We start from the raw sequence: 14,684 nt of genomic DNA, 5'->3' as shown, positions 1-14,684 counted from the left end.
AGTTGTCATTTTCTCATCAAGTTGAAATGGCACAGAGATAGATAGTCCTCTGTACTTCCAAGTGGAAATGGCAGTGATAAAAACAGCTCTGATGATGCACCTCAGGCACGGGGCTGACAGTTATTATTCACACAGCTCTGATGATGCACCTCACGCACGGGTTCAAAGCTGTTATTATTCACACAGCTCTGATGATGCACCTCACGCACGGGGCTGACAGTTATTATTCACACAGCTCTAACGACGCGCCTCAGGCACGGACTCACAGCTGTTATTATTCACACAGCTCTGATGATGCATCTCTGGCACGGGCTCACAGCTGTTATTATTCACACAGCTCTGATGATGCACCTCAGGCACGGGCTTACAGCTGTTATTATTCACACAGCTCTGATGATGCACCTCACGCACGGGGCTGACAGTTATTATTCACACAGCTCTAACGACGCGCCTCAGGCACGGACTCACAGCTGTTATTATTCACACAGCTCTGATGATGCATCTCTGGCACGGGCTCACAGCTGTTATTATTCACACAGCTCTGATGATGCATGCTTGGCATGGGCTTACAGCTGTTATTATTCACACAGCTCTGATGATGCACCTCACGCACAAGGCTGACACAGTTATTATTCACACAGCTCTGATGATGCACCTCAGCACGGGGCTCACAGCTGTTATTATTCACACAGCTCTGATGATGCACCTCATGCACAACCTCACATTTGTAATTATTCACACACAGTGATGACCCCGGGGGCAGCCTGCACCTTCCTACGCTACTGTCTCTGCATATCACAAAAAGTCTGGTAATGGGCAAACTGTCCTGGTTGGCATGACATGAGGAAGTCTGGTAATGGGCAAACTGTCCTGGTTGGCATGACATGAGTAGGGAAATTTTAAGGAAAAAAATGCAAAATTCATTTTCACAACCTCTTCCTTGAACTTTGCCAAGCAAACTATTTTAAAAAGACCCATGAAGACGCCCGCCTGATTTTTCCACTATGTGCTAGCAACATATGGGGGAAAGACTTAAACGAAGGGCCACAGCTAAAGTGCACTCATTGGATTCAAAACAGAGTTGGTAGGATTCTGGCATCGGACACATTTACACTTTTTAAATCCGCACCAGGGACACAAACATCCAACAATATCCAGTTTGCTGTGAGAATAAGGCATCATTTTCCTTTCGAATATTGAGCAATTTAAATGTTACTGCAAGCAAAATGATGGGGGAACATACATGTACTGTATGCAGCCTATGCAGTAAAATCAGAAACATTGACCGTAGTAATTCCCACTAATTCCCCCACAGCAAGTTATCAGTTGCTTCCATTACAAATCCAGATTGCACTTTAACTTCATTTTAAAACACATCAGCACTGCAATATGGTGGCTTGTGAACAGGTAGGTGTACAGTAGCCATAGCTGCCAAAGTTTGAGATTGCTATGTGTGACATTTTCATAATTTCAGTGTAATTATGAGTGACATTTCAACATCTATGAGTGACATTTTCTCATCAGCAAAATTAAGCAATGAAGACGAGGGGAACATATTAATATCATCACAGTATCCACGTCACAATATCAACTGCTTATTAAAAAATTGTCTTACCATCATCTAGGTGAGGCATACGTCAAGTGCATTATGACGATCCCCTGGACAACTTCAGAGGTAGCAGATTGGTTGTCGGGCTCTCATAACATTGTTAACTAAATCTGTCCTTGCACTTTTTGGCGCTCCATAAACTGCAGGCATGCTCGGGCCGCCAGCCACCGCGGGAGGCCGTAGCAATTAGAGTTTGACCCCCGGCCCTCCTCCAGTGATAGTCGCGCAGGCCTTGGCACAGTCCTCCCACTGTGCATGAAGACGACCCCCTGGACAACTTCAGAGTTTGAGGTAGCAGATTGGTTGTCGGGCTCTCATAACACTGTTTACCAAATCTGCCCTTGAACTTTATGGTGCTCCATAAATTGCAGGCAGGCGGGGGCCGTGGGAATTAGAGTTTGCCCCCACGGCCTTCCTCCAGTGATGGCCTGGGCACTGTCCTGTTACTGACTCTTGCCGATCCCCACCCAGTGCCATGCTGCAGAAATGAGACAGTCCTGGGGGCCCTGATTAACTCGCAAGCAGCCCCACTGTGTGAGGGACTTAGACGATGCCCACACTTTTTCAAAACAGAGGCCACAGGCTTATATTACAACTCCAAGGGAGGCGTGCAGCTGCATATTTAGATGGCTGCAACCGCAGGCGATGAAGACTCGGGGGAAAGATAGACCTGCCACTGATCCAAAGAGCTGGCTGAGATGAGGTGGGAGCACGGAATAGGAGAGGACCAACTTCTAGAGTTCGTGAGCCGGAGAGCCCCTTTCTGAGACCTTGCTTGAAAGGGGGAGGATCAGACTGGCAGGCTAGGACCTCGCAGTGGTGAGGGGACAGACGGCGGCAGCTGAGGACGGCACCGTTGACACTGAGAGGTGGGAAGGAGAACAGGCCCAAACTGCACTAATGCATCACCAGTGCAGATCAGACTGCGATGGAGGAACGGCCCGGAGAACGCGTCGGCCCTGCTGAAGGTGGGAACAGTCATGGGCGCGGGCCGAGACACAGGCTGAGCGTCCTGTTGCTAATAGTGCATTGAGGGTTGGATTGACCCCTACTGCGCTGCTGTTTTGCCTGAGCGGGTTTCCTCGGGGACAGAGAGACGATCCTGGCACGAAGGGCTTTGGCCTGGCCAGAGAGTTCCGGGCGGGGCCGCCCACTAACAGACTGTCTGTCCTGGCGGCTCCTGTGTCACCGACTCCCTTCCGTCGGCCGCAGAAAAATATTGAATTTTCTCCTCAATAACAGCTAAGAAGCACGTGGCAGACCGGGTCGGAAAGAGCCCGCGGCTGATGGCGCCATGATTATATTAAAGCTCCCTCCGGCCAATATTATATGCCTGCTACGCCAGGAGTGCCCACAAAATTGCCTGATCCCTTCAGCTCGAAAAACATACTCCTCGCGCTCGGCGGCACTGAGACGTGCGCACGCAATTACAACAAGCAAACATCTAAAATGGCAGAGCAAAACGGTAATCATGATGTGCCCCAGCCCACCGCTGAAGAACATAAACCCAAAGCTAAGAGAGCAGGACTTACTCTGGCCGCATACTGTAGTGATGTAATGCGTGGACAGGGCAACGAATGAAGAGTAAAACGGTTCATACTGTTTATCGTGGTGTAGTATCTCCGACTCACTAGTAAAAGAAACAAGAAGCCGTGAGCGTGCACACTCCCGAACTTCCTGTTTTGGGATGTGCACGCTCACGGCTGTCGTGGGGCGGGACTTCCGTCTTTACGAGAAGCCCGCGCCCACGGAGTGGATGGCCAGAGGACCGGTGGCAGCTGAGGCCGCTGATGCGGTAAGTGGGCCATAGTGGGGTGCGCGGTGTGTGTCTTTGTGACTGTGTGTGTGTGTGCGTGCGTGCGTCTGTCTGCGCGTCTGTCTGTGTGTGTGTCTGTGTGTATGCCTGTGCCTGCAAGGCATTATGGGCTGCGCCGCATATTAAATGAGCGGCTCTCCCGCTGCTCCGGGGAGAGCCACGCTGGCGCTTCGCCGCTTCCTGGGCCATAGATGGGGGGTCTCTGTGTGTAGGTGCGGCGGCGACGGGGGTATGTGTGCCCGTGTATGGATGTGTATGTGCGCATGCGTGAGTGCTGTGTATGCGTGTAGCAGTTGTGCGCATGCGTGAATGTTGGTGCGCGTGCAAGCGGCGGCGACGGGGGTATGTGTGCCCGTGTATGGATGTGTATGTGCGCATGCGTGAGTGCTGTGTATGCGTGTAGCAGTTGTGCGCATGCGTGAATGTTGACGCGCGTGCACGCAGCTCAATCCAGCCGCTCGTCACAGTTTCGTGTCCCTCATTCCCCCGTGTCAGACGACTATAAGTCTCCAGCCTGGACGCATCCTTCGGATGCGATGTCCAGGCGAGACCTAAAAAGGGACTCAAACGGGCAGATTCTCAGAATCTGCCCCTTTGCAACCAGTATTTCTGCATTTGGGAAACATTGACACCCTTGCACCCTTGAAATTGCATGTGCAATTTGCGAGTACCTAATGGGTACTCGCAAATTGCCTATGCAACTCCCATTCATTTCTATGGGCCTGTAGGCCCATAGGGATGAATGGAAAGCCATTCCTTAATTGTGTCTCGCCATTTGCCAGTCGCAATTAAAGAATGTTTGGAAATCGCTATATTTACAGCGATTCCTACATGCATAGGCTTTTGCGATTCCTTAATTGCGATTCCTTAATTGCGATTATTAAGGAATCGCAATTAAGGAATCGCAAAAGCCTTCCTTGATGCATGTGCCAATAAATCTCTTATTTAAGGCCATGCTTCTTGCTTCACAAGAAGTGAGTGATAAAAATCTAAGTTTGAACTCATTCTTATTGCAACTTGTAGAGTTTTTGCTGGCTCTCCTCAAAGTCAATTTTCCAACAAATTATCAGATCATGCAGCAGAGTAGATTATAACATTTTACCAGTGTCGCCTGAAGCATGTAATCATTTCTCCATCACTTTTAAATGCATGTGTTTTGGCCAACCCTACTACCTACTTAAAGACCCGTTGATAGATTTTAGACGCAGATCTTTGCAGAACTTAAAATTTTTCACATTGAAAATGTTTTAAAAATATTAAAACAGCACTTCTTGTGTATTTTGCACAGAACATAGTGCATGCTGCCTAGGACATAAATGTGAATTTACCTGCCTTCCGAAAAACCCTTGCGACTTACATATTCTCTAATCATTTGCGGAAAAGTCAGCCTATCTGTCAGCAGACTAAGTTTATCACTAACACTAATAAATATTGCTCTGTTTCACTGTCTTCTGATAAAGTTCTTCACTGTGAAATGTTTAGTTTTCATGTGCTCTCTGGAAAGTGATGTCGTCTAAGTTACTTGACTTGGATAGCAAACTATGAATTGAACTTTGCATCTTTGACCATTCAATTTGGTTTTAGATCTATGGCTTTAATTACTGTAAGTAAGTGCACACTCCGTTAATGCCACCTTTTTACTGTAAGTGGAGCATATGTGTGACTGACACTTGACATAAGCATATGTTGTTATAAGCTAAAATGCATGTCGGCTTAGATTATCTCAATCTATGAAATACAAGCCTGTATAATTTTTGCAAAACCTTTATTTTCACTACTTATTCCTTCACTGTTTTCTAGAGTCTCGTTCGCACGTCAGGTCAAACTTCATCCAGAGAGATGAACGGACTATGAAAATGCAAGAGCAGTTGCGAAAAAGGCTTAAAGACCGTCAAAATCCTGGTAGCATAAACAGTAAACCTAATAGTCCACCTCCTACGCTACATAAATCGCAAAATCCTGCCAATGCAGACTTTCAAAATGGTTGTGGAAAAGGGCAGAGTTTCAGTGCGGATCCTATGAAGATAAATCCGCTTGGAAGCACAAGGGGTAGTTCTCCAACAACTGCAGATATTGCAGGTATGTGTTTTATTTACAATTGTAAACTGTACACTTTTGCCCTTTGTTTTGCATGATTGTATTTTACCATTGTACACAAAATAAGGGCTGGGGCCAGAGCTACTAAAACGAAAAATTACAGAAAACCTAGTAGCATAGCATTTCCCAAAGTTATGGATTATTTCTATGTAATATTTATTACCATTGCTTTTTACTTGCCCGCTTTCTGTTTTAGATTTTAAGAGAGTTGGGCATGTTGTCTGAACTGGTAAGTCTCTGAAGATCCCCTATCTGTTTGATCTATATGTTATGATAAGCAAACATATAACCCTTCGTTTACCACCATATACATTGGAGAGGAAGATTCCCTGTTTTGTAAGTAAAAATGCCTGTGCTACTGGTATTCAGCTTCTAAATCTCTTGAATTAAATGGATTTGGCATCCATTTTGTTTTTTCAGAGACTGACGGAGAAATCAAAAAGTTGCAAGACATCATTTCTGTGTTTGATAAACCTAGTGTAAGTACACAGTATCTAGTTTTTCCATTTCAAGCTATTTGAAGTTTCATTGCAATTATTTTGATAGTGTAATTGTTTGTATTCACTAAAATAAAAAATAAAAAACAGTGTTTTAAACAGCATGGTGATGGTGTGGCACTGAATGAGTGGTCCAGCCATTTCTGCCATATGTACTTGGATGATTGTGCCTACAACTCCCTTTTTTATGTTATTTTACCCTTAGCAAAGGCAGGGGCCTGACAAGATCAGTTGTACTGTTCGACCTTCTCAACCTTGAAGCACGTATTAGAATGGGTTTCTTTACTACCAAAGATATTACTTTCATGTTGGATAAGGATGTTCTCTCTATGGCTTTGAATGCTGTTCAACTATGCTATTAGTTATCCTAGAAAAAGCGGTGTTCTCACTACAAGGAGCTTGACCAGAATGCAGTACCACTGCAGATGCTCCAAGTCGTCTTTGGTTTTGTTGACATTGGGTCATGCTATGACATCAGGCTCTGATCTAGAATGTACACCCTTTCTGAATGGGAGAGCGTCGGGCACTGCGCTGTCAACCCAGGCTATGCTGTGACTGACGATGGTGGCAGCAAGATTCTATGTAGGGGCACATGCTATGACTCACGTAATTGACGACGCACTTCAAATCCTAGACCAAAACGACACCTGCCTCCTCATCCTGCTTGATCTCTCTTCAGCATTCAACACTGTTAAACATGAGAAGCTACTTGAACTACTAAACACAAGAATGGGTATATCTGGAACTGTTCTCAAGTGGTTCACTTCCTTTCTACACAACAGGTCGCAGAAATTCAAGAGCAACAACAAGATGTCCGCGCCAATACCTGTATCGCTAGGCGTCCCCCAAGGATCCTCCCTATCCCCAACTCTGTTCAACCTAGTTATGGAACCTCTCACCACTCTGCTACAAGCATCCAATGTACTCTTTCACATGTACGCCGATGACACCCAACTTTATCTCAAACTACAATCCCCCAAAAACATTTTGCTCCTGAACTCAACGATCAGAAGCACCCAATCCTGGCTTGCCGATAATCATCTCAAACTCAATGCTCTGATAAAAGTTCCTTTTGATCTCACCTCCAGCGAAGATCTCTACCACTCAAATTTGGCTTAAACGCCTAACCGCACTCAATATCCAACCCACCATCGTGGACTCAGCAAAATCTCTAGGCATAACACTTGACACCAATCTCAACATGCAGCAACATATCAGCAAGGCAACTAAGGGAGCGAACTTCCAAATCAATACCTTGAGGAAACTCAAACCCTTCCTCCCAGCCAAAGACTTCCAAACCCCTCGAATAGAATATAGCAGTATCGCCCTCTGCGGTCTCCCCCTCAGCACTACTGCACCCCTAAGAGCTTCCCTAAACGCTGCAGCGAGACTAATCACGGGGTCAAAAAAGCACTCTCATATTTCCCCTGACCTGAAATCCCTGAACTTGGTGCCTTTTGAAGACAGATTACACCTGAAAATCGCCTGCATGACACACAAGGCGGTACACCTCAACTCACCCGGCTACCTCACTCAGAAGCTGACAATCTCTGGCGGCGCTAGAAGCACTAGAGGCACAAACAATCTTCTGCTGAAGCCTCGAAGATTTCGGAAGGAAAAAACTTATAAACGCTCCTTCTCAGGAATGGCACCCAGGATCTGGAACTCACTCCCTCCTGAAATCAGGCTCATCTCCTCCACTATACTTTTTAAGAAAGAGGTAAAAGCTATCCTCATGGCTAAATACACCTGAACTATTATTTCGGACTCTTAAAGACTCTGCACAGATCTGTACTACTTGTTCGACCCCGTTGCTTATCTGTATTACTTGTATTATTACTTTACATGATTAGCTTTGACCCCACCTATTTGTACTACTAGCTTTACTGACTTACCTGTTGGACTATGCTTCCTCATGTACCCTTTCTTTGTAAAGCACTCTGATATCTGTGAAGATCTTGTTCGCGCCATATAAAACTTTCAAAATAAATAAATAGGACATTAGTCATGGCTCTCCTTGGGGAGATGAGTTACCATCTCTCTGAAGTAAACATCCATCCAGTCACCCTAACAAGTTAATGTTGGACTGCATTTGAACCATGTGTGTGCTGCACAAAAGTAATGGTCTTTGTACTTTTCAAATGGATTCGACCTTTCACCAGTCCACCCTTGAATCATGCACCCACACCAAATCCATCCATCCTTCCTTCATGTTTCAGAAATAAAGAAGACAAAGGACTACTGTTATGGTGACTGGACAGAACTGTTGCTGGTAGGCAGTCACCACAAAACCCAATATTACAAGGCGTGCTGCCAGTGGGCTCACTAGATTGTACTAAAGGAAAATGCATATTTTTCCAGAAACATTTAAGACCAGAGATGCAAAGCTTTTCCAAACCAAAGCATATTTGTCTCAACTGTGTGAAATGTGATTGTGTTTTTTGACAGGCTAAATTGGTGAGGCGTCTTGTGTTCCTTTTTAATGTTCTTAGTTTTTGTGCAGTGGTAGTGGCACAGTGTTGCACGCTTATAACCAGGAAAATAAGCAGTATTGCAGACAGTGGTGAAATGTATCGAATATCATGAATTTTGCAAGATAGTGCTGCAGTGCATATTTCTCTCAGTGATGTTTGCCCCTCCTAAAGGATTTTGCTGACATTAAGGAAAAGAAGACACTATTTATTTATGTCTCTAAACCCCTTCTTCTAGATTTCTAGCTAGATGGGTTCCATACGTAGTACTTGAGTATGGTCTGAACTGCTTTTTAAGTCTCGCCTACGCAGCGCGCATGCACTGCAAAGGAGGGCCTTTAGCCGTCGCTCTGCTCATTTTCAAGCACACACTCGTGCTTGTGGCAGCATTCACCTTGTGGGAGCGAGCAGGGGCGTGCCACAAGCAAGAGGGCAGTGCTTGAAAAGGAGCAGACAGCTCTTCCCAGCGCGTACACGCGCACCACTCGCGGGCTCACCGCCTCCTCCCCCTCTCTCTCACAAGTGAGGTTTTGAATTAGCGTGGTCGCTTTCACCACACTAATTCCAGACAGATGTTAATTAGCGCGTTCGCCTCGCTCCGCTCTCCCTTGCCTTTTATCTTCCTCTTGTTAAACTTTGAATGCCCCTACCAACCACCATTCTCCACTTTAAAAACTCTGGGAGATCTTCAAGGACTATTTCAGACTCCAGTGCTTTAATAGTTTTCTAAGAATTCAGTCTACCTTTAGCTCTTTCAGTCTTTTGTTATCGGGAGACTGGAAAAATGAGAACACAATTGAAACGCATTCTCAACATTGTGCTAAGTTTTTACAGTGTTCTCGGGTATGGTTTAGTTCTCAGTTCTGTGCAGTAAACCCTTCTTTATAAAACATAGCCTTCCTAAAGTGTGTTGCAATCAGACCAGTTTCTGTGCTAAGTCTCAAGGAACAGTCGATTCTTTGTAGATGGGGTCGGATCATGTAAAATCTTGTGGCTTTATATTCACTTTTGATAACCTACCTTCAAAGAATATACACAACTTTTATATGCTTGCGTACGACCAGGACAGCTGAGTCCTTAAAACTGCTTTCATGTGTGCAGTGACATAAGATGGAGCGGTGCTCGAACTGTGTGTAACTCTCACTTGCCAGTTGTGGAAAGAAGACCTATCTTTTTTCAATGGAGCTGTAAATATTCAGAAGTGATTCACAGATACAGCTGCTGAATAAAGAGAATGATAATTTCCACTTCACCTGCCAATATGTCTGCTGAGAGTTTGGTATTAACTGCTTTAATGCTCGCTTGTTTAATTATGCACATGGCTAATTAGCTGCAGCCCCTCCCCGCCTCCTGCGCCAAAGCTCTTTTCGCAAAGTGCGTTGACAGATGACAGTGGGCCCGGCATGGGCAGTGCAGGGCTGTCTATGGTGACGTGGGCTTAAGTGATCGGTGCCTTGCCGCTCTTTCCCCTTAAGCCTCCATCTCAGCTCCTTGGAGCATGGCAGCAGAGATGATACCAGCCGGCGCTAAGGAGCCGGCTTCTTCTGTGAATACCAGCAGCTTGGAAGACTTATGGGGTCAACACACGAGTGTCCCTGCTTTCATATGCGTTTGGATTCTGTCTGCCGCCCCTGTGGTTTTCCCCTGTCAGTCGCGCGTCTCTTGCTGCTCTGATTGTGTCATGTAAGACAGCATAGGGGCTCAGCCCCTATTTAGAGCTGGCATCGTCCCTGCATGGTCCTCACTTCCAGAAATGTTCTATATTTTTATTTGATCTATTTATGTACTTGTAATGCACGTCACTGCATTCTGGTATTTGAGTATTACTTATCTTATATTATTTACATGAAACAAATTTGGCCACACCAAAGACAAAAAGCATTGGCATAGCCAATAGGTCTTGTCTTTGGGACCTTATAAGTGTTTAGTTATTCAGCACAATATCCTTTGTGCAACCACATGAACTGTTGCATGGATAAACGCTTATAAGGTCCCACAGGCGAGACCTATTGGCTATGCAAATGCTTGTTTTAAGTAGCTGAGGATTGCTGGCAACAACAAATGGAGGGGCTCCCCAGGAAGACAAAGACGGTGTCTGCTGCCCCTGTTGCCCTCACTCCATCGTGATTACTTGAAATATCTGCTCCTTGAACCTCACCTCCTCCAATGTTCATAATCTGGAACATTTTAGTAAACCTCAAAGCACAGGGGAGGGATGACCTAGTGGGTTCACATTAGCATGTTTGCTTATGTAACTTAAAGAAATGCCACAATGGCTCGCTTTGTCGTTTTTGTTTATATATGTTTTTATCTTTTGATCCTTTTTAGGTATCAAATGTGCAGGCTCGATCTGCTGTCTTAACCTGGAGTATACCAGTTGTTCCAGAAAATGAAGACCGTTGTGTTGATAATGTAACTGCGCTATTTACATATGAATTGATGTTGTCAAATAACGGCAAAAATGGAAAGTTCAAATCGGTGCACAAGTAGGTACAGTTGATTGGCTTTTCTATTAATTACAGCAGTACCACATGTTTTTTCTCTTTCTTTTTCGAATTTCCATGCGTTTTAGATATCCATGCATTGCCATTTTCATGGATAAAAACAGAGTGGTTATTTTATTTTGAAACAAATTGAACCTCAAACCACATAGTCATTTTATGTCTTTGCTGGCTCAGAAATGTTTGATTTACCCCTGATTCTGCATTGAATACTTTTGGCCAACAAACCATTAATAAAAATGTGAGGTAACAAATATCCATTTGAACCTTTGGGTCCCCAGAGGACACTTAGTCATATAAGGTATCTTAGATTTGGTACATGGGAAATTAGATAAAGAGCTTGTTGCTAGGACAGGGCTGGCATGCTGGTCATTTTGGTGGCTGTGCGGGAACTGGAAATGCTAAAGTGGATGATGGAGCGATCGGTCCATGTGAGGTCTCTGATGTGGCTGTATTTATTGCTGGAGATGAGTCCAGCGTTTGTCCTACTTCGTGCGTAGGGTTATAGGTGATCTGGTTCAATCCGAGGCTGCTCATTTTGTAAAGGAGTTGTGCAGTGTAATTGTCGTTGACGTGTATATTTAGATAGCTGACGAAGATGTAGTCCTCGGAGTGTAAGGCTAGGGGTGCAGTGAAGTCTGCAGAAACTGGAGCTCATACCCAGGGGTCAGTATGCAAGGGTGCCTCTGATGTTTGTCTTGTCGTCAATGTGGAGCTTGAAGTTGAGATGTTCCATGGGAATGGAGGTGTTGGTGCACTATGTAATCTGTTTGTAGATAATAGCTGTATCGCTTCCTGACTTGTTGGTGCGTTCCTGATGAGTGATTTTATATCCATTGTAATTGGCTGTGGCATTGTCCGGGAGGCATCTGGGGTTGAGCCAGATCTTGTAGAGAAATGCGTTGTGTGAGGCTGATGATGAGGTCCTATAATTTGGTGGAATGCTTGTGTATGGAGCGCTTGTTGAGGAGTAGGCAGTGGAGTCGCTTCTGGCATGGTGGGATGAACCCTTCTCAGTCCTGGGTAGATGTGGTACAAAGCAGGCAGGTAAATCAAAGGAAAAGTGTAAATCATTTAGAAGTCCAGTCCTGGCGCCTTTTTATTAGATAGAGAAAGAATAGTGGCTCTCACGTCGGCCTTGCCAATGGGTTGGCTGAGGTATTCACGCTGCCCATCTCCTAATCATGCACTGGAAAGATAGTCTTCCAGTGCATTATCATCAAGGCTCCCACGAGAGTTGTACATAAATTTATAACAATCACTGAATTGGTCTAATGTCCTGGGGTGCGTAGTGCTCTTTTTCCCTGATCATGCACTATTTTTGAGATATGATGGTGCTCTGCTCTGAACTTCAGTTTAAGGGCCAGTTGCCTGCCCGGCCTGCTCCCTTCCCCGTATGTTATAGCGACATGTCTACGTGAGATGCAGTTGATCTCTTGTTTTGCTAGCGAGTCATGTTCCAGAAGTGCCTCGTGTATGCGAGCTAATGTGGATGCACATGGTGCAGATGCATATTCCCGCTCAAGGTCCATCAATGAAGATTCTAACTTTTGCAATTGACCTCTGATGTCCCATAGGATTCCAGCTGTGGTGCTGATGCAAACCCCACCTATAGTCACTTTGAAGGCCTCCCACAAGGTGGCCGCACTGTCAACTGTTCCAACATTTAAGTCAAAATATTGTGTTATCGCTCTACGGATAGTGTCTGCATACATAGGATCCGAAGAGCTTCCGCTGCGAATCGTCAGGTAAATGGGCGTTGCTGATTTGTGGGAATAGTGAGTGCCAGTCGCACTGGGTTGTGATCAGCCCGTGTGCGAGGTAGGATCTCGACCTCTGTGACCCAGTCATTGGGTTTCTCACCCAGGAGCCAATAGTCAAGGCAGGACCAGCTATTGTCAGCGGGTGTGACATGTGTACCATGCATGTATCAGCATCTCTATTGCGCCAAACTTCTAGTAACCCAAATTCCACCATAGCGCTTCTTATACAGTGAGCCACATTGAGTGTGCTAGAGATGTGAGGGCTGGATTTGTCTCGCAGTGGATCCAGATGAGTGTTAAAATCGTCCCCGCATATTGTTGTGGATTCCGGTCAGCAAAGCAGCTCAATAACCATGCAATGAAAAACCTAAGGTTCATCCACAACCGGGCCGTAAATGTTTACAATAGTAACCAGTGTCATACCCAGCTTACCATGAACCTTGGCACAGCTTCCCTCGTTATCAATATATGTGTGAATGGGCATAAATGGTATATCTTTTTTGATCAGGATCAGAACTCCTCTAGCGTAAGCAGAAAATGACGGAGCTAGTTTGTATCCGGCCCATCTACGTGCGAGCCCTGCCTCCGACTTGGTGGTAAGGTGCGTCTCCTGTAATAGTGAGACTTGTATTCCCTGTCTATCCAAATGTGCAAATATCTTTCTGATCTTTTGAGGAGTGTTGAGTCCGCGAACGTTCCATGTTAGAAGTTTACATCTGTCACCTAATACCATAGTGGTGGTGTGTTCGTATCCTTAAAGTGCGAGTTAACACATAATAAAAAATTCAGTACATGCAATCTCAAACATTATCTACAGTACCATCAGGAAAAACATAGGCAAATATGAACCGAACTTGACCCAGAGTCTCATCTCACGGCCAAAAAAAAGTAACTCCACCTAGGTGTCCCTCGTTGTTGCAATCCCGGAAACCCAGCCCCCCACCCACTTCAGCAACCCCAACCTGCCAAAGCCATCCCAACACCCTCCCCAAAATGACAAACAAAACACACAAAATCAACAGTGATGGGGATCTCCCAGTGGGGCGCATAGAGACACAGTTCCCCTCCCAAGATGTACGGGAGGTGGACAGAGAACCAGTCAACTGTGTTCCCACCATCGCCTAGTAAAGTCAAGAAGCTAAGAATCGAAACAATCCCCCCCAAAAATGATAAACTCTTATCTGCCAGATCAGCAACCAGGACAAAGACCACAGTGTTGGTAGTTTCTCATCACAAGCTTGAGTCCAGTGTTTAGGCCATCCATTGCCACTCCCCGGCACCCACAAGAAAGTCGGCAACAGTCAGGCAGGCGCCGCCCACCTTCATTCAAAGCCCTCCTGGTGGGACGTATCCTCATCACTGCCAGTGCAGTTGGATGTGTCACAATGTCGTCGCTTGAGGTTTTTCACAAAGTCCAATTCCGATTTGGGGTTGTGAAATATCTTGGCATTCCCATCGATGTCTATCCGCAGTCGTGCAAGGTGTAACATTGCATAGGGGATCTTCTCAGCAGTAAGGAGCTTCTTGGCTGGGAGATATTCTTTTCACGCTGCTTGTACCTCTGATGTGAAGTCTGGATAGAACGCAAGATGGTTCCCTTCATGAACAAAATCCCCTTATTCTCTGGTGAGCTGTAGGATAGTGTCTTGGTCTCTGTAATTGAGTAAGCGTGCTATCAGAGGCCTCGGAGGGGCCCCCAGCAGCAGTCTGGCTATCAAAGTTCTGTGAGCATGCTCCACAATCAGCATTTTGGAGACTTTTGCGGCCCCGAATATAGCTTGGAGCAAGTTCTCGACGTATCGGTGTTGGTGGATTCGGGCAGTCCCGTGATGCGTAAATTATTGCGCCGAGATCTGGCTTCTAAATCTTCATTTTTCGCCTGGATCACAGCGAGCACTTTTTTCAGGGCAAGCGTTTTCTCAGCTGTTTG

The 14,684-nt window shown here is 45.6% G+C and overlaps 1 protein-coding gene across 1 annotated transcript in view; it reads left to right on the top strand.

Annotated features, from left to right (window-relative positions):
* LOC147718758 (fibronectin type-III domain-containing protein 3a-like) overlaps positions 1-14,684 on the top strand; it is a 417,154-nt gene that overhangs the window by 126,031 nt on the left and 276,439 nt on the right. Inside the window, exons 7-9 of the mRNA XM_086918744.1 lie at positions 5,226-5,504; positions 5,943-6,001; positions 10,819-10,976. Coding sequence (XP_086774870.1) covers positions 5,226-5,504; positions 5,943-6,001; positions 10,819-10,976 — 496 coding nt within the window. The remainder of the gene's footprint in view (positions 1-5,225; positions 5,505-5,942; positions 6,002-10,818; positions 10,977-14,684) is intronic.

Source organism: Lissotriton vulgaris, chromosome 4_1 (genome assembly GCF_964263255.1).
Source record: "Lissotriton vulgaris chromosome 4_1, aLisVul1.2, whole genome shotgun sequence".
In the NCBI taxonomy this organism is placed as follows: domain Eukaryota; kingdom Metazoa; phylum Chordata; class Amphibia; order Caudata; family Salamandridae; genus Lissotriton; species Lissotriton vulgaris.
This window is presented reverse-complemented; position numbering and strand designations above follow the sequence as displayed.